The 19,023-nt window shown below is 41.9% G+C and overlaps 2 protein-coding genes across 3 annotated transcripts; both read left to right on the top strand.

Annotated features, from left to right (window-relative positions):
- The first annotated feature begins 2,244 nt into the window (after nucleotides 1-2,244).
- On the top strand, nucleotides 2,245-15,437 carry LOC103947644 (caffeoylshikimate esterase). 2 transcript variants are annotated; one of them, XR_007258674.1, is made up of 9 exons: nucleotides 2,245-2,639; nucleotides 2,715-2,744; nucleotides 2,966-3,095; nucleotides 3,217-3,363; nucleotides 3,448-3,578; nucleotides 3,906-4,043; nucleotides 4,200-4,298; nucleotides 4,373-4,694; nucleotides 15,386-15,437. XR_007258674.1 is itself a non-coding variant. In XM_009358578.3 (8 exons), exons 1-8 carry the CDS (start codon nucleotides 2,337-2,339, stop codon nucleotides 4,589-4,591), a joined length of 1,197 nt encoding a protein of 398 aa, XP_009356853.1. In that variant the 5' UTR covers nucleotides 2,245-2,336; the 3' UTR covers nucleotides 4,592-4,697. The 2 variants fall into 2 exon arrangements, 1 of the variants encoding a protein (XP_009356853.1); XM_009358578.3 differs by lacking the exon at nucleotides 15,386-15,437 and having other exon boundaries at nucleotides 4,373-4,697.
- A 304-nt stretch (nucleotides 15,438-15,741) lies between these two features.
- On the top strand, nucleotides 15,742-18,507 carry LOC103947637 (caffeoylshikimate esterase). Its single transcript, XM_009358569.3, has 8 exons — nucleotides 15,742-16,197; nucleotides 16,290-16,316; nucleotides 16,545-16,674; nucleotides 16,801-16,947; nucleotides 17,108-17,238; nucleotides 17,598-17,735; nucleotides 17,898-17,996; nucleotides 18,103-18,507. The coding sequence occupies exons 1-8, from the start codon at nucleotides 15,757-15,759 to the stop codon at nucleotides 18,331-18,333; spliced, it is 1,344 nt and encodes a 447-aa protein (XP_009356844.2). The 5' UTR covers nucleotides 15,742-15,756; the 3' UTR covers nucleotides 18,334-18,507.
- Nucleotides 18,508-19,023: the final 516 nt, after the last annotated feature.

The raw sequence follows: 19,023 nt of genomic DNA, 5'->3' as shown, positions 1-19,023 counted from the left end.
ATGTAAATTGATATGTCATTTATTTTATCCTAATTAAGCCTTGATGTAATTTTATATATTGTAACCTCATGAGATATAGTTGTGTACAATCGATAACACACGCGAGATGACTATACACAAAAATTAAAGATACATAGAATAGTCTTGCGAGGGACAAGTTGACAAGTACTAAAAACATTTGTTCATCACCACTTAGTACTACAGTATTGTGGTATGCCTTTTCACTTGTAAGTGAGAGGTCTTAGGTTTAATTCTCGTCAAGACGAATTTGAATTACATTATAATGATTGACCCACTGTGAGACTTGACCCACTTATTGGACATATGTTCATCAACTCCTAATCACACCCCTTAAATTAATGCAAGTAATAAATCCAAATGCAAGATGAAAGAGACACATAAACTAGATTACATGATAAAAGCTATAGAAACAAAAACAAAAAATGACACAATTTGTACTTTTTTTTTTGGTGAACGACATGGATTATGTTTTTTTTAATTAAACAAACTTGGTTAGATTATTTTTTGTCCACTTGGCTTAATATGACACTGCATTTGTTGGTCATCTAGACTCACTTATCATGATGAAGTGTTGTTTTTAGTTTTTCTTTTAAGAGAAGATTAGATAATTAAATCATTTTTTAAAGATGAACATAATACAAACAAAGAATTTAAGGTTAGTTTATGAAATTTGGAAGAGGGGTTTGGTTTAATGTTAATATTTAAATATTTGGGGACAACCTAGGTTTTCAGTTCAAGAGCTGTTGAATGGAACCACAAAACGTCAAATGGAATACGGCTTTTCAATTGTTTGTAGAGTGCCTCTATTTCTGTGGACCGATTAAGATTTTTAATCACAATTACATAAAAAAATGATAACAAGGAGAGATTTGTAAACGGCTCTCTAAGAACGTAGTTGTGCACTTTAGTTTTATACAAACACAACGTAAAATTTGTATAAGAAGCGCATGATAGCTTGTTTATAAGTGCTTTTAAAATGATTGAAAATATTTATAGAGAAAATATTTTTTTTGTTCCAAAAACACTTGAATTGCTTCCTGCAAGAAGCACCACTTATGTGTGTTTTGCAGAAGGCATTACAAATATTTTTTTAAGATTCACTTGTATTTTTTCTAATAATTAGTTCTAAAATACTTTTATTATAAACACTTTCAGTTATTTTAAATGTATTTCCAAATGAGCCCGATAACACATTTTAAGTGTCAACGACACCAATAAGAGGGAAAATTGGGCTTTAGCCTTTCAGCCCAATATGCTGCCACGGACCCATGTCATTGGAGTTGGATCCCATACTGACCCATTTAGGCTGAAAGGCAAACTAGCATGGACCCAAGGTGATCTCCACAAATAGTTTGAAGATTTAAATTCTTGTATCCAACACCAATAGATTAATGAAATAGAGCTCCAATTTCCATTTTTCCCTTGTTAAAAGGAATATGATATTAAGTAAATGAAACTAGAGTAATGTTTCCTTTATCCTCATTCTCAAGATAAAAACTTGTGTTGAGACGATAGATTAAGTAATATTTAGGACATTTTTCATAAAAATATGAAATTCCTCTGTATTGTGGTCTCATGTTATGCCACATCAACGTGAGAAACGCTATAGTTATACAATTTTATACAATATTTTTTTTGGTTTTTACATTGGCTCCATGCTCAATCTCTAGAAAGTACAGTACATATTTAGATGATTTTAACATTTTCGTCAACTCCTTTAAAACTTCATATGCTTTTTAGTCTCATGATACCTTTCATTCAAGGATTAGAGCAAAATTAATAGAATAAATCAAAGCGAGAAACAAAATACAAAATTGAGTTACATGTGGGTTAAAGAAGATTCGCCCATATATTGATTTGTTGAAAGTAGCTCCTTTGTCCACGGGTATTGCCAAGATCGTCTTTGATTGCTCACTAAAGTCTATTTCGACCTTTGGACTACCTACCAAATTGAAATTGAGGAAGTTAGACCAATACGGCGTATGTTAGCTACTTTCCTTATTTGCCCTTCCCTATCTATTTTTTTTCATTCATCACTTGGTACTATGTAACTTATCACTTGTTTGTGAGTGAGAAAAATAGATAAGGAAAGACAAATATAAAATATAGCTGCCATTCCCATACCAATAATCAAGTCTCCGGTCAACTAATTGACAAATTAGAAAAAAAAATATTAAATTTTAGAGGATAAATCAATAATTAAGGCGATTATAAATCTACACGTTTTCTTTGAGTTTACCAAAAAGCAAAGAACTTTTGAACATCAAACGTTGAATCCACTTGACTTTCCAAAAGCCAGTCCAATCTTTACAACCATGATCCTGTCACCTACTCCGACTTTCCGACTACGAACCCCTCCTCCGTTTCACCGGAAATCAAGCTCTCCGAGCAAACATCCACAAAAAAAGCACCTACCCTCTTTCCTCCCATCAAAATCGTATCCGAAAACCCCAAAAACTCACTTCAGAGTTACGGCCGGGAAACGGTTGCCAATGGAAGGGTTAAGTCGAGAGATGTGCGCCATAGCTTCGCAGAATCTGGACCATGCGCCGGCTCGAAGACGAGTCCGGTCCGCATTCATCGACGTGCATCAGCAACTTGATCATTGCCTGTTCAAGGTTCGTTCAATTCAATACAAGTTTCAATTTCATGGTAGTTATGGACTCGCTCATAATCTGTTGGTTTTTTTTTAGATGGATCATGGTGGCATCAGAACAGAGGAGGTAACAAGCAAACTGTTTATGTTATTATTTTATATCTATTTTACGCGAGTGATATTTTTCTTTAAACCATTTAAACTCTATGAGCGGGGGATTCGAACTTGGATGGATAGAGGAGCGTGTTCACTCTAGCCAATTTTGTTACGCTCACGTCTGTAACAAATTGTCTAGTTTCATTGATTCTTTAATAATGACTGTGTTAGAATTTGACATGGGCAATTTAGTGGTATGGAAGGAATTCAAGGGGTATGGAGATTTTCTGCAAAAGCTGGTTGCCAAAAGCTGGTGATCGAATCAAAGGTGCTTTATGCTTCTGCCATGGCTATGGTAGTACTTGCACATTTTTCTTTGAAGGTTGGCATCTCTGCTCCTTCCCCTGTTTTATATGTAACCCCAAGTTCAAATATTTTGCCAATGCATTGCTTAAACCTAAGAAGTTCCACACATGGCATGCTTCAAAATTTTGGACTGTCAGGTATCGCCAAGCGAATTGCTGCATCTGGATACGCTATATACGCCGTGGACTATCCGGGTTTCGGTCTTTCTGAAGGATTACATGGCTACATCCCAAACTTTGATGAATTGGTCGGCGATGTAATCGAACAGTTTACTAATGTCAAAGGTATGAAATTGCTTAATTTAGATTCCAGTGACATTGTTCACAATATAGGCTTTGCTAATTTCTTTGAATTGATTGCCACTCCAGGAAGATCTGATGTGAAAGGTCTGCCATTCTTTGTAATGGGAGAATCCATGGGAGGAGCCGTGAGTCTCAAGATTCATCTTAAGGAGCCGGACAAATGGGATGGTGTAATCCTTGTAGCTCCAATGTGCAAAGTAAGCTTCTTTTCTGTAATTTGGTTTTTTAACTGATCTGTTTGGGACTGTTTCGGATGGGTAAAAGAAATACTTGAAAGCGCTTATGGTTTCGTATAAACGCTTTCTGGATCACCACCTAGTAGGTGCTCATTCAAGAATCGCTTCAAGAATTTTATTTTTTTCAGGAACCACTTGAATTTTGAACAAAACTTCTACGGGTTTCTGATGAAACCGCTTCTAGGAACGGCGCTTATGACCATAATTCCTAGCTATGTAGTTTTATATTAGACTATTGCATTCTATAATCACCAACTAAAATTCCTTCGTCGACTCTGAGTTGTGAAGATAGCGGAAGACGTGATGCCTCCGGCAATAGTACTGAAGCTATTAGCCCTGATGTCTGAAGTTTTGCCTGAGGCGAAACTCTTCCCGCAGAAAGATACATCCGAGCTAAGCTACAGAGATCCGAAGAACAGAAAAACGGTTAGTCCCTTGTGCACTTTGCAATTTAATTGGACTCTGTACACATGTTGTTCGAGGTTAATCTTTTGTGCTACATTATTCGCATGGTTGCGACAATCGGTTCATCATTTAACGCTGTAACAATATTAAACTGTGATACTAAATTTCTCTCCGTAGGCCGGTTACAATGTGATTTCTTACAACGACAACATGCGATCAAGAACAGCTGTGGAACTTCTGAAGGCCACAAGTGATATCGAAACGCAGTTGCATAAGGTCAGTTGCCAACTTGCCATTTCTGCTGCTCTGCAAAGTGCTTTTCCTTTTGTGACGTTGGAACACATTTGCAGGTTTCGGGCCCGGTTCTAATTCTTCATGGAGCAGAAGATAAGGTGACGGATCCTTTGGTGAGCCGGTTGCTTTACGAGAAGGCATCTGGCAAGGATAAAACTTTGAAGCTCTATCCGGATGGTTTTCACTGCATTCTTCAAGGGGAGCCCGATGACAGAATTTTCACTGTTCTTGATGACATTGTAACATGGCTTGATTCCCGTTGCTCCCCCAATTAAAATCTTTTACTCTCAGTTGAACGTGGTAAATGTGATGCACTTAAAAGCAACGCATAAAATTGTCACGTTCTTTTAACGAGAAATTATCGACAATCTGATGAGAATACTGTAGACATCAAAATTTCGGTGAAATAAATGTTGACCAATAATTAAAATTTCAACGTTCATGTGTCACATAAATTTTACATGTAGCGTGTGATTCAACGAAAAATCGAAATAAATTGGAAAAGTCATCAAGTGTGACACGTGTCAATACCTGGCAGAAATGATTTATTTCATCTGATTATTTAAATCCAAAAATCAAGTTTTGGAATTCTATAAATAGGAGGCCAAGGCATTCATTTTGGAGGGGGAAGAAGGAAGGAGAAGGAGAAAGGAAAAGAAGAAAAGAAGGAAGGAAGAAAGAAAGAAGCCTTGAAACTCTAAAGCTCTCAAGCAAATCCCGAAGGATCAAGAAAGCAATCTTCGTTCTTCGTCAAATCCAACCTTCAAGATCAAGTCCCGACGGCCCTTGAAGAACTTCCACCAACTCAAGATCAAGCCCCGACGGCCCTTGAGGAAAGTGTTCATCATCCACACATCCGTTCATCCTTCAAGATTAAGCCCAAAAGCCCTTGAAGATCCGTTCATCCTAAGATCAAGCCCCAACGGCCCCTTTGGATCAACAAATCCACACATCCGTTCATCGTTCATCATCCGTTCAACCTTCAAGATCAAGCCCCAACGGCCCTTGAAGATTCATTCATCATCCGTTCATCATTCAAGATCAAGCCCCAACGCCCTTGAAGAACTTCCACCAACTCAAGATCAAGCCCCGACGGCCCCTTGAAGAAAGTGTTCACCGTTCATCATCCGTTCATCCTTCAAGATCAAGCCCCAACGCCCTTGAAGAACTTCCACCAACTCAAGATCAAGCCCCGACGGCCCTTGAAGAAAGTGTTCATCGCTCATCATCCGTTCATCCTAAGATCAAGCCCCAACGGCCCCTTTGGATCAACAACCTCAACAAATCCATACATCCGTTCATCCTTCAAGATTAAGCCCAGAAGCCCTTGAAGATCCGTTCATCCTAAGATCAAGCCCCAACGGCCCCTTTGGATCAACAACCTCAACAAATCCACACATCCGTTCATCCTTCAAGATTAAGCCCAAAAGCCCTTGAAGATCCGTTCATCCATCAACCTTCAAGATCAAGCCCAACGCCCCTTGAAGATCCATTCATCAGCTGTGCATCCTTAGATCAAGCCCCGACGGCCCTTTGGATCAATAACTCATCCACAAACCCACACCCTACGAAGATAGAATCAGAGGACCAAATTACAAAGAGATTGTAACCCCAAAATCATTAATACAAAATATTATTTTGTACACGTATTCTTGTCGCTTGTTTCAGGAATTTCTCGTGTTTACAAATTTGGCACGCCCGGTGGGACCAATCTCTACCTCTCATCTCTATCCTCAAATCATCGAAAAACGCAAATGGCATCAAGAAAGGATCAAGCTGTTCCTGCAATCAAAGCAAAGAACAAGAACATCATCGCCGCAAGTGGTGATATTTCGGGCATCATAACCCGAAGTAAGGCAAGAGATCTTTTTGCCGCGGCCTCCGCCCCTGCATTAACTCTGTCAAAGGAACAAGAGCACCTGAGGTACGAGCCTGTGATCACCCTAGCCTCGCTAAGGGCATCAAAAGGGGAGAGCCCAAGGAAATACTCAGAGTCCCTACTCTCCGACGCTGATTCGAGCGGCAGTACAACCATGCAAGTCATGACCACGGGAGCAACTTCAATCGAGGAGCAGCTAGCTCAGATGAATGAAGCAATCGCAAAGCTCACACGAACTGTGGAAGAGAAGGACTTGCAGATTGCCGCACTTGTCAACCAACTAGATGCGCTGCCCGACGTGAAAGTCGACCCAATTGTTGGCCTATTAAAGAAAGAAGGCGACGAAGAAGAGGAGCCACCAGTGGAGAAAGTCGAAGAGAAGCCGAAGCTAGACCAAGCAACGACATCCATGGGATCTCTCTCTATCCAGGAGCTACAGGAGATGATTGCAAGCACTATCAAGACACAGTACGAAGGAAGCTCGCATGACTCCGTACTGTACTCAAAGCCTTACTCCAAGAAGATTGATGCTTTGAAGATGCCAAGGGGTTATCAGCCCCCAAAATTCATGCAGTTCGATGGAAAAGGCAACCCAAAGCAACATGTCGCCCATTTCATTGAAACTTGCAACAATGCTGGGACAGAGGGAGACTACCTCGTCAAACAGTTCGTGCGTTCACTGAAAAGTAACGCTTTTGACTGGTACACTGACCTCGAACCTGAGTCTATCAACAGTTGGGACCAGCTAGAAAGGGAATTCCTCAACCGTTTCTACAGCACTCGTCGTACTGTAAGCATGCTAGAGCTGACCAGCACGAAACAATGGAAAGATGAACCTGTCGTCAACTACATAAATAGATGGCGTTCTTTAAGTCTGGATTGCAAAGATCGGCTTTCTGAAACCTCTGCCATTGAGATGTGCGTTCAAGGCATGCAGTGGGGACTACACTACATCCTTCAAGGCATCAAACCACGAACATTTGAGGAGTTAGCCACCCGCGCCCATGATATGGAGTTAAGCATCACCCGTCATGGGAAGAAAGAACAGATCGCCGACTACAAGAATGACAAAGTTTTGGGGCTAAAGGTGGATAAGGCTACGTGGAAACCCACCAAGGAAGCAATGACGGTCAACACGACTCCAGTCAAAATCCCTACACGAAGCAAGGCGATTCAAACCGAAGCTTTTCGTGATCAAGAGATACGTAGACGCACTTTGAAGGAGCTTGAGGAGAAGACTTATCCATTCCCCGACTCTGACGTGGTTGCCATGTTGAAAGACTTGCTTGACAAAAAGGTGATCGACCTACCTGAGTGCAAACGGCCAGAAGATATAAACCGTACTGACAGTCCAAGGTACTGCAAATTCCACCGCTTCATTAGTCATCCGACGGAAAAGTGCTTTGTGCTAAAAGATCTCATCATGAAGTTGGCTCAGAAAGGGATCATCGAGCTAGATCTTAATGATGTGGTGAAGTCAAACTATACCACCGTCACTTCTGGCTCTTTGAACTCAAAATCTTCACCTCAACCGCTGGGGGCATGCTCCAAAACCATGTCAGTCAAGTCAAGTGAAGTTGAAGGATGGACTTATGTCACTCCAAAGAAAATGCACAAGAAACATAGGTCTCCTCCACAAGTTCACCAATCGGAAAGGGGGCAAAGCAGCTACCGTCAACCTTCAAAGCTACATAAAAGTGTTGAGGATGATGAAGTTATGACACAAAGATCGTCCGTTGCCATCACAATGCGCGATTTCTTCCCCAAAGACTTCTTCAATCACTCAGTCAAGACTCCTTGCTATGAAGATTGCAAGGAATGCCCCTCTAAGATCATTTGACAAATTCACAAAAGCTCCTCGTTCGCACGAGCCTAAAAGGCGACAACCAAAGCTCCTTGTCGACACGAGCATAAAAGGCGACAACAAACGCTCCTGGCCCGCAAGAGCATAAACTGTGTACGGCAAAATCACCATCAAAATCACCATCAAAATCATCATCAAAACCATCACTCATTTGAACTACGTTACGACTTGATCTCTTCTCTGGAAGAGTACGTAGGCAACTTGAAACTTCAAAACTTCAAGTACAGTCACATCAAAATAAATAAATAAATGTTTGATTAAAGAAAGTCAATTTTATTACAAAAGAAAAGCAAAAAAAAAATACATATGTTACTATGTATTAGAAAAAAAAAATATATATTCTCTATTCAAAAAAAAAAAAAAAAAAAAAAAAAAAAAAGATACTTATATATATATATATATATATATGTAAACAGCCTTCATTGAGTGGTTGACAGCAAGTTTGGCTCTATCTCAACGAGCCCAGTGAACACACAACTCCAACCCTCCTCGGCAATTACCAACTGGGCCAGCTGTTGGGTCGAGGCAGCTTTGATAAGCAGTTGTAGCAGAATCCACCTGCAACAGCACAGACCAAGCCCAGGTCTCCAAGGGTTTCAAGTCAGTCTCCGGTTTCAACCTCTCCTGGCTCCAAAATTCAAACCGACCCAACTGCTCCAGCCCACCCATCACTCAAATCAACCTCCTCTCCTTCCCTAAACCAAAAATCACAGAGTCCCTCTCAGATCTCCAGATCCGACCCTTCACCCTCAAGTACCAGCTCCCCAGCGAGGACCTCGACTCCTTAATCTCCCTCACCATCAACGAGGACTTCGACAACATGATCGACGAGTACGACCGCACGGCCAACCACAGCGGCGCTTCGTCCAAACCCAGAGCGCCTCCGAAGAAGCCATGCCTCCCAAATTCGACCCCTCTCAGGTCGTCGATGTCTACGTCCGAGTCACCGGAGGCGAGGTAGGCGCCGCCAGTTCGCTCGCTCCCAAGACCGGCTACCTCTCTGTCTCCCTCCTCAAATCCCATCTTTCTTCTCTCAAGTCTTCCTCAATTTGTAGGGTTAGGGTTTTCCAATTCACTCTCTGTCGAGTGCATCACCACAAATGGCGATGAGGAGATTCTACAACGAGATCAAGGGGTTGAAGGTGAAGGAATTGCCCGACCACATTAAGCCGATGCTGTCCGTCGATTATGCCAAGAAGGCTGTGCAGAGAGGCTTTGAGCTCAGAGATTTAAAAATTCGGAAGCAAACATGGGGGAGCTGGATAATTCCTCATCGCCGTTACTGACGGTTTCAACGGCTTCCGGCGGCGAAGCCAGTTCAACGTCCTCCGCTCACGAAGCCATGACTCATCCGGAGCCGCCGCAAAAGAAAAAGCGAAACCTTCCCGGAATGCCGGACCTCGAAGCGGAGGTGATCGCGCTGTCGCCAACGACTCTCCTCGCAACGAACCGTTTCGTGTGTGAGATCTGCAATAAAGGCTTCCAACGCGACCAGAACCTGCATCTCACAAGCTCTCTCTCTCTCTCTTTCTCTCTCTAGCTGCTACCGGAGGTGGGAGACGATGAAGCCCAGCAGAGTACTGGCGGCTCTGTTCCTTTTGGTGGCTGTCTACTGCGGAATCGACCCTTTTAAGCACACCCAATGTGGCAACTTTGGATCCAGGCATTAGGCAGTACAGTGATCTGCCGTCGTGGATAGATGATAACTCTGATCAATTGCAAGGGAAATCTGTCCTCATGTATTGTACTGGAGGAATCAGGTGTGAAATGGCATCGGCCTATATTAGGTCAAAAGGTGCTGGATTTGAGAACGTGTTTCAGTTATATGGTGGAATACAGCGTTACTTGGAACAATTTCCAGATGGTGGTTTTTTTTTTTCAAAGGAAGGAACTTTGTTTTCGATTATCGGATTTCCGTTGGGAGTTCAGATGCAAATATTCTGGGCACCTGCCTTCTCTGTGGCTTGTCGTTTGATGATTATTCTTCACGCCCTCCGTTGCAGTTATTGTAGAATGCTTGTCTTAGTTTGTGAGAGTTGCCAGAGGAAGGGCTCTGTATATGTATGTGAGCTTTGCCAGAATCATCACAAGGGTGTTCGGTTGATTTCTTCCTCCGAAAATGGAAGATTAAGTTCAACTCCACAACAAATTGAGATTGAAACTGTCTCTTCCGATACCAATCCTCAACCTTCGCAAAGTCACTTCACAATTGTAATTCACCAACTTCATCACTACTACAACAAAGTCGTCCACCACCGCCCTTGGAGCATTGCAAGAAAAAATTTGCATGGTTTGTAGCACCTGATTTCATAGAAAGGAATGAAGGGGGGGAATGGAAAATGGAAGAGAGTCCATTTGATCCTCTTCAGTACCAGCAGCAAACAGCCGGGTTTGATGAATCATTAGCATATATAAAAACAGTGTAGGCTGAGGAGGGCCCCTTTGACGGACTGTTGGGATTTTCTCAGGGAGCGGCCATGGCAGCTGCTTTAGTCTGTGCCCAACAAACACGAAGGAGACCATTAAACCGCCAACAAATGAAGATGTTGGACTTGAGTGTTGTGTAATGGAGGTTGATGAAGACGATGACCACCGGCGCCGTGAGACCTCCTGCGTTCACCACCCTGTGAATTTCCAATCAAATCCAAGAGCTCTGTTCCCCTTTTTCTGCAACAAAAGAACATGAAGTCAGAGAAAGTAACAGAACACGACAAGGCACTTCTTCCTCTCCATCCATGCAGCTCCTCGCCTGCAAGACCCTCAGCTTCACTCTGGCCACCGTTGTCAAAATCAGCGAAGAACTTCAGTGACCGCTGTCAAACGACTAGCCGATCGTGAAGCTCGACGTTTTGCACTACTTCAAGCTCTGGTTGCTTCTGCACCTCCGCCATGACTGCTGCCTTTGAATGTGATCAACAAAATCAAAGTTTGTCAACTCACACCCAAAGATCTCCTCCGTCTTCTCTCGAACTCGGCCTGGGTTTTCACCCACGAAACTCAGCCTTGCAGATGGCCTTATAAAGAAAAAAAAAAAAAAAAAAAAAAAAAGTAGCAATGATTATGCCGGGAAGCATATTTCAAAAGAAAAAATTAAAAAAAAAAAAAAAAAAAAAAAAAAAAAAAAGGTAGTAATTATGATGCTGGGAAGCATCTTTTAAAAGAATAATAAAAAAAAAAATTAAAAAGAAAAAATGATGGTGCTTCTGGAGCCATGTGCAAAAAGAAAAAAAAAATATATATATATATAATAAAAAGAAAGAAAAAACAATGGTGGTGCTTCTGGCACCATCTGAAATATATATATATAAATGAACGGTGGATCAGCGCCACCGAAAGCAAAGGAAAGAATAAAAAAATGATGATGGACGGTGATGTACATGTTTTCTCTGTATTTAGCACAATACACTAAATAAAACAAAGCATGTTCATTGATTTTCCAGAAATTACAAGTTTGTACAAAAAAAAAAAAAAAAAAAAAAAAAAAAAAAAAAAGATGGAGCTTTCACAAAGGTCGTTCACGTGAAGCTCCACTACTCGGCCAAACTCCAGGAGCGGGAAGCACCGAAGATAGATCATTCGAGGCCCCAATATTTGGTGGAACGCTTAATGACGCCGGAAAAATGTGCCTCTGGAAGAAAGACGCAAGCCTTTGACGGTCGCTTTGAATTCGACCTTGAGATTCTTGCATCTCATCAAGCTTCCTCTTCATGCCCGACGAATAGTTATTTGCAAGCACATGCAAACTTCTATTCTCGTACTTAAGCTGTTTAATCTCCTGCTTAAGATCTTCCACCTCTGCCATCAATGATTCCACTTGACGGGACCGAGCAAGCAGTCGTTGGCCCATGTTGGACACAGAGCCCGCACACTGAACACTAAGAGCAAGGGACTCTTGAACGGCCAACTCATCGGACCGTCCTGAAAGCAGCCTACTATCTTTTGGTGTGAGGAGGTTCCTAGCTACTATTGTAGCTGTTGTGGCGTCCTGCATCACAGAGTCTTCACCTGTAAGAGGACCGTTAGAAGATAAGAAAGAAGGGCACCATACATTACCTTGAAGCGGCGCAACCGGATCACTGCTGAGACTCAATTCTAAGCTAAGGTTCGATGGGTTAGCCATTTTTCAAAGGTATTAAAAGAGATGGGTGGATGAAGTTAAAACTCAAAAGGCCGGAGATGATTTTCAGGAATGAGCAACCTTCAAAGTATGCATGTTACAGGTGATCAATACCTCTATAAAAAGGAAGAGGCGCTTGCTCAGAAATCAAAGAGGCGTTGGAGGGCCGCTTATTCAAAAGAGAAGAGACATCGCTCTGCAAATCTCAAAAGCTGGATTTTCCGGCGTAAGTTAGGCGACGCTTTCTCGGCTTTCCAGAAAACGCGTTCAACTTTGTCAAAAGATCTCCGACAAAGTTGAAAACACGTGGAGACTGGCGACGCTTTCGCGGCTTTTCAAAGCACGGGTGCCACTTTGTCAAAAGATCACGTGGAGGTCATCATCGCAGCTACACGTCTTTAGCTGACGAGCGCAAAGTTCGGCGACGCTTTCTCTGCTTTTCAGAAAACGCGTGCCACTTTGTCAAAAGAGACGCTTGTTCAGAAATCGAAGAGGCGTCGTTCAGAAATCAAAGAGGCGTATTCAAAGATCGAAGAGTCGTCACTATTTCAAAAAGCCGAATTTGCGGGATCAAAACGTTTGTCGACAAGGGTAAAAGAACAGTACCACCACTTGCTATTGGGAAATCCCTATATATGTCGACCTTCATCTTTTATGGCAAGGCAGACCTGCGGGAAAAAAAAAAAATGCCCAACTCTTCCTCACCTCCGAGAGTACACTCCCAGCAAAACATCTCAAAATACTCAATTTTTTCGTCTTCCCCGAAGGTGATACCAGATGACCCAGGAGGAAACGGTAGATGGAAGCATGTGCTGATTCATTCACCGCTTCTTCAAAAGCAAAAGTATCTCATATCATCAAGGGCGAAAGCAAAGGTATCTCATATCATGCTTTTTCCCTGTCCTTTTCTTTGTCCTTGCTCTTACATGCAGGAGAAGGGGAAATAGAGTTATCAGTCGGAACCTGAAATCAAACTTCCGACCTGGAACTGATTGCCTGGAACCTTTGCCTGGTTGCTTACCTTGCATTGCTCTCGAGTACTCATCGTCGCGGAGAAGTAATGTTTTGAAGCACCATTTAAATGCAAAGGTTGCATTCCATTCCTGCATCAGAGGACAAATACTACACGAGAAGATGCCAAACCTGCATAAGGAAATACCACTTCTGCAAAGGGAGCAAGTAAGACAAGTGAAAATGATACATCAAAGCATGTGGAGACAAGCACAACAAATATATGTGCTGATTCATTCGCTGCTTCTTCAAAAGCAAAGGTATCTTATATCATGCTTTCTCCATGTCCTTTCCTTTGTCCTTGTTATTACTCGCATGGCAAAGTGAAAAGAGCAATCAGACGGCACTTGGAGTCAGTTTTCCGATCTACCCTCTTCAATACGAATTGGGGAAAGATTGAACAAAGAAACAGGTCATCACTTCCACCTCCTGCTTGCCTGCCATGTGTCTGAATCCTGCTACCCAATTCAAGAGTAGCACAAAGGAAAATCAACGGTAGGGGGAGACCAAAAGAATCCTCCAGCCCAGTTCAAGATCAAGCCTCGATGGCCCTTGAAGAAATCACAAGTCCGATTCAAAATCAAGTGTTCACCACCCTTGAATCAAATTCAACTCCAGATAAAAGGAGTAAGTTCAGACCTTCGGAGGAGACCAAAAGAATCCTCCAGCCCAGTTCAAGATTAAGCCTGCGGAAAATCAACGATTGGAGGAAACCAGAAAATCTTCCAGTCAAGCTCAAGATCAAGCCTCGATGGCCCTTGAAGAAATTTCCAGCCCAATTCAAGATCAAGCCTCGACGGCCCTTGGGTTGACATCTACATTAAAGAACTTCAAAACGCATCTTCTACACGTGACAAGCACATGCCTACGACGCGCCTTGAAGTGGGGGCATTTGTAGACATCAAAATTTCGGTGAAATAAATGTTGACCAATAATTAAAATTTCAACGTTCATGTGTCACATAAATTTTACATGTAGCGTGTGATTCAACGAAAAATCGAAATAAATTGGAAAAGTCATCAAGTGTGACACGTGTCAATACCTGGCAGAAATGATTTATTTCATCTGATTATTTAAATCCAAAAATCAAGTTTTGGAATTCTATAAATAGGAGGCCAAGGCATTCATTTTGGAGGGGGAAGAAGGAAGGAGAAGGAGAAAGGAAAAGAAGAAAAGAAGGAAGGAAGAAAGAAAGAAGCCTTGAAACTCTAAAGCTCTCAAGCAAATCCCGAAGGATCAAGAAAGCAATCTTCGTTCTTCGTCAAATCCAACCTTCAAGATCAAGCCCCGACGGCCCTTGAAGAACTTCCACCAACTCAAGATCAAGCCCCGACGGCCCTTGAGGAAAGTGTTCATCATCCACACATCCGTTCATCCTTCAAGATTAAGCCCAAAAGCCCTTGAAGATCCGTTCATCCTAAGATCAAGCCCCAACGGCCCCTTTGGATCAACAAATCCACACATCCGTTCATCGTTCATCATCCGTTCAACCTTCAAGATCAAGCCCCAACGGCCCTTGAAGATTCATTCATCATCCGTTCATCATTCAAGATCAAGCCCCAACGCCCTTGAAGAACTTCCACCAACTCAAGATCAAGCCCCGACGGCCCCTTGAAGAAAGTGTTCACCGTTCATCATCCGTTCATCCTTCAAGATCAAGCCCCAACGCCCTTGAAGAACTTCCACCAACTCAAGATCAAGCCCCGACGGCCCTTGAAGAAAGTGTTCATCGCTCATCATCCGTTCATCCTAAGATCAAGCCCCAACGGCCCCTTTGGATCAACAACCTCAACAAATCCATACATCCGTTCATCCTTCAAGATTAAGCCCAGAAGCCCTTGAAGATCCGTTCATCCTAAGATCAAGCCCCAACGGCCCCTTTGGATCAACAACCTCAACAAATCCACACATCCGTTCATCCTTCAAGATTAAGCCCAAAAGCCCTTGAAGATCCGTTCATCCATCAACCTTCAAGATCAAGCCCAACGCCCCTTGAAGATCCATTCATCAGCTGTGCATCCTTAGATCAAGCCCCGACGGCCCTTTGGATCAATAACTCATCCACAAACCCACACCCTACGAAGATAGAATCAGAGGACCAAATTACAAAGAGATTGTAACCCCAAAATCATTAATACAAAATATTATTTTGTACACGTATTCTTGTCGCTTGTTTCAGGAATTTCTCGTGTTTACAAATACTCTCTGATTCACTCACGAAAAGGAAGTATATACAATTATTCTTAGTCATGACGCATTTATCAAAATTTCTTTAATTTTAATCTCATTTAACAAGAAATTTCCGACAATCTGATGAGAATAGACTCTGAATGACTCACAAAAAGAAAGCATATACAATTATTCTTTGGTCATGATGCGTTTATCAAATTTTCTTTAATTTTTATCTCATTTACCGTTCAAAGTTAAACTTTAATTCTGTCCTCCAAATGGTTAATCGATTTGATTTTCTGTTCTAAATGTCATTAAACAACAAAAACACTGATTAAACTAATAATTATAATCGATCAGTCTTGCTAAAAAAAAGTAAAATATATTTGGCACATGGTCCATGCGCATCCTGTTGGAAACAGCGACGTGCACTTTCCGTGGACAAAACAAAAACCCAGAAAATGAAGTCCGAGTATTCCTTAACTTAATCAATCTGAAAGACCTCTGGAGAAACATCAAGCTCTGTCTCCCCTTGACGTTTTCCTCATTGAGCTCCCCCTTAACTCCAATGGACTTTTCTCGCTCCCTCAGACTCCAAACTCTCGAGTTTCCTCTCAGATTCCAAACCCCAATCGACCACCTCCACCAAAACCCCACATTCTCGGTCCCCGGAGGAGCTCGCGGCCGGATTGTTTCAGCCTTGAGAAGGCCACCCATTGAAGGTTTGAGCGAGGAGCTGAACTCGATCGCCAGGCGGAACCTCGACTTTGCCCGCACTCGCCGGCAGGTTCGATCCGCTTTCGTTGAAGTTCAGGAACAGCTCGATCATGTCTTGTTTAAGGTTGGTTTCTTTCGATTTTACTTACGATTAACATTTTTGTTTCTTTTCATCGTCAATCATCTAATTGTTCGTACTTTTGGTTTGGTGGGCAGTTTCCAACTGGGATCAGAACAGAGGAGGTAAAGTTTTAATTTTGCTCATCTCAAACTATTATGTTCTGTTTGGTTTCTGAGAAAATATAAGTAGGGCTGGTTAATGATACTTAAATGATTTCCGCACACCAGTTCTCTGGTTATGCACCCTGTTTATTTATGTTGAGTGTACGGGGAAGAAAGGAGGCGTGCGGAAATCACTTTTCGTGGTGATATTGTATCCCTAGTATTTTTTACTGTTAATTGGGTTTGTAGTGGTACGAAAGGAATTCGAGGGGGGTGGAGATTTTCTGTAAAAGCTGGATGCCGAAACAAGGTGTTCGAATTAAAGGTGTTTTATGTTTTTGTCACGGATATGGTGATACTTGCGTTTTCTTCTTTGAAGGTTTGTGTCATTCCTTTCAAGTATTAAGTAGCCAGTGTGTTCTTGATTTTGGTATATTGTTGTATAGTTGAGACGAATTTTAAGGTTTTAGAACACATGATATCGGTCAAAGTTCGGATTTTTCAGGTATTGCCAGGCGAATTGCTGCAGCCGGGTACGCTGTATATGCCATGGACTATCCGGGTTTTGGTCTTTCAGAAGGATTGCATGGTTACGTCCCAAGCTTTGATCAATTAGCTGATGATGTGATCGAACAGTACACCAAGATTAAAGGTGTTGCACTGATTAGCATCTTGATCATCAGATACTGCAACCTTGCCTTATTATCTTTTAGCGTAATTAATTGAAAAGGTGTTGCTTTACATATTTTGACAGGAAATAAGTATTTTCAGGGATCTTAGACTGATTAATTCTTCTGAATTATGTTTGACAGAAAGACCGGAGCTGAAAGGGTTGCCCCACTTTATATTGGGGCAGTCCATGGGTGGTGCCGTTACTCTCAAAGTGCACCTAAAGGAACCATATGCATGGGATGGAGTAGTTCTTGTGGCACCAATGTGTAAAGTATGTCTCTTGTAGTTCGGTGGAATTTAAAGGTTTCCATGTGTCGAGAAAAAGTTTGAGTCTCGTTGTTAAGAATTTCCTTGCGATGACTGTTTTTACAAATTGAGCATTTACTAGAGACCTCATCAGGAATTTGCACAAATCCTCTTTTGGTTTGCAGGCATGGAACTGTCTTGAGGAATCAAGGACCTCCATGCTATTTGTGGGGAAAAATGAAAATTAGAGGACACTATTTCAACAAGACCCTGAATATTACACTTCTTCAAATATAGTTTCTCGCGTGCAGACTTTCTTAATAAGTTTAATTCCATCGTTATTTTTCCTTCCTGAAAGTTTTGCTGACCTTGAGTTGATGAAAGATTGCAGAAGACGTAACTCCTCCAGCGGCAGCTCTGAAGATATTAACTCTCATGTCAAAAGTTATGCCGAAAGCAAAGCTTGTCCCACAGAAAGATTTAGCGGAGCTGGCCTTCAGAGACCTTCGGAAACGGGAAATGGTTTGTCTTTCATTTTCTCTACCCACAGGAATGCACGTGTATGAAAAATGTGATGGACATGATTTATTACAATAGCGAAATATCTTTATCTGCTTTAAGAGGATACAAATTTAAAGTATCAAATGGAGGTAACTGAGACAGTATTTGCTCATCCCTTATCAGGCTGTCTACAATGTGATATGCTACAACGACAATGTGCGGTTGAAGACTGCTGTGGAACTGCTACAAGCTACTAAGGATATTGAGATGCAACTCGAGAAGGTCAGTTTCAGCAGTATATTGTGTCTGATGTGCATCCATTCTTACATATTGCCACTGCACACGTTTAATGTTATGTCCCGGACTAACAAAATTGGAGATGTGTCAGGTATCAGCGCCACTCCTAGTTCTTCATGGAGCTGCAGACAAGGTGACTGATCCTCGGGTGAGCCAGTTTCTTTATGAGAAGGCCTCTAGCAAGGATAAAACCCTAAAACTCTACCCGGAAGGTTATCATTCCATTCTCGAAGGAGAACCCGATGACAGAATTCTTACCGTCCTTGACGATATTGTCACTTGGCTTGATTCCCGCGTTCCCCTTCATAGCTTTTCTCTCTGAATTTATGTACTCTACCATTTGATCTATTGCTTTTGTTTTTTCTTTTTACGCATTCTGGTGAAGAAACTGCATACCTTAAGTTATCTAAATTTAAACGTTACATGATCGTAAGTTCATTCGTTGTATCACAGATTCATCATCTATGCAAGTTGTCTCAAATTGTTTGAAATAGAACATTCAGCGTGTTGAACCTTACCATGCTGGGGTTTGAAAAGATTCCCTCTCTCTCTCTCTCTCTCTCTTAGATAACAACCCAAAACCCTTTCCTTCCCCAATCGCCGACCCCTCCCTTTGGTTGGGGTGGGATCGGTGACAACCAAAATATTTCAGCATGCTTTTCTCTTTCTCTAGCCCCTTCTTTCTTTCTTTATTTGGTTTTTACTTTTGGTTGCTGTTTCTCTGAGCTTATGTCTCAGTGCCTTCTGAGCTTTGTCTCAGTTTGCTCTAAGCTTGTCTCAAATCTGGAATTTATACCTTTTCCATCACCAAAATTCGTCCTCACCGCGAGTTCTCACCGACATAAGTCTGCTACTCAGCCCATCGGGTGCCTCCTCGAGGGGTCTCATCCGGCAGCACACTTTAGTCGTTTGTAGCTTTTTATGTTCGATTTGCACTATTTGGTAGGAATATAGGAGCGCTCAGAGCTCGGATAGCTTGGCTACTCCTATTTTACTTTCATCCACTTGTTTC

Source organism: the organism of the source record quoted next, unplaced genomic scaffold, assembly GCF_019419815.1.
Source record: "Pyrus x bretschneideri cultivar Hongxiangsu unplaced genomic scaffold, Pyrus_bretschneideri_v1 Contig22, whole genome shotgun sequence".
NCBI lineage: Eukaryota > Viridiplantae > Streptophyta > Magnoliopsida > Rosales > Rosaceae > Pyrus > Pyrus x bretschneideri.
Note: the sequence above shows the minus strand (reverse complement) of the source record. Positions and strands in the feature narration are given on the sequence as shown.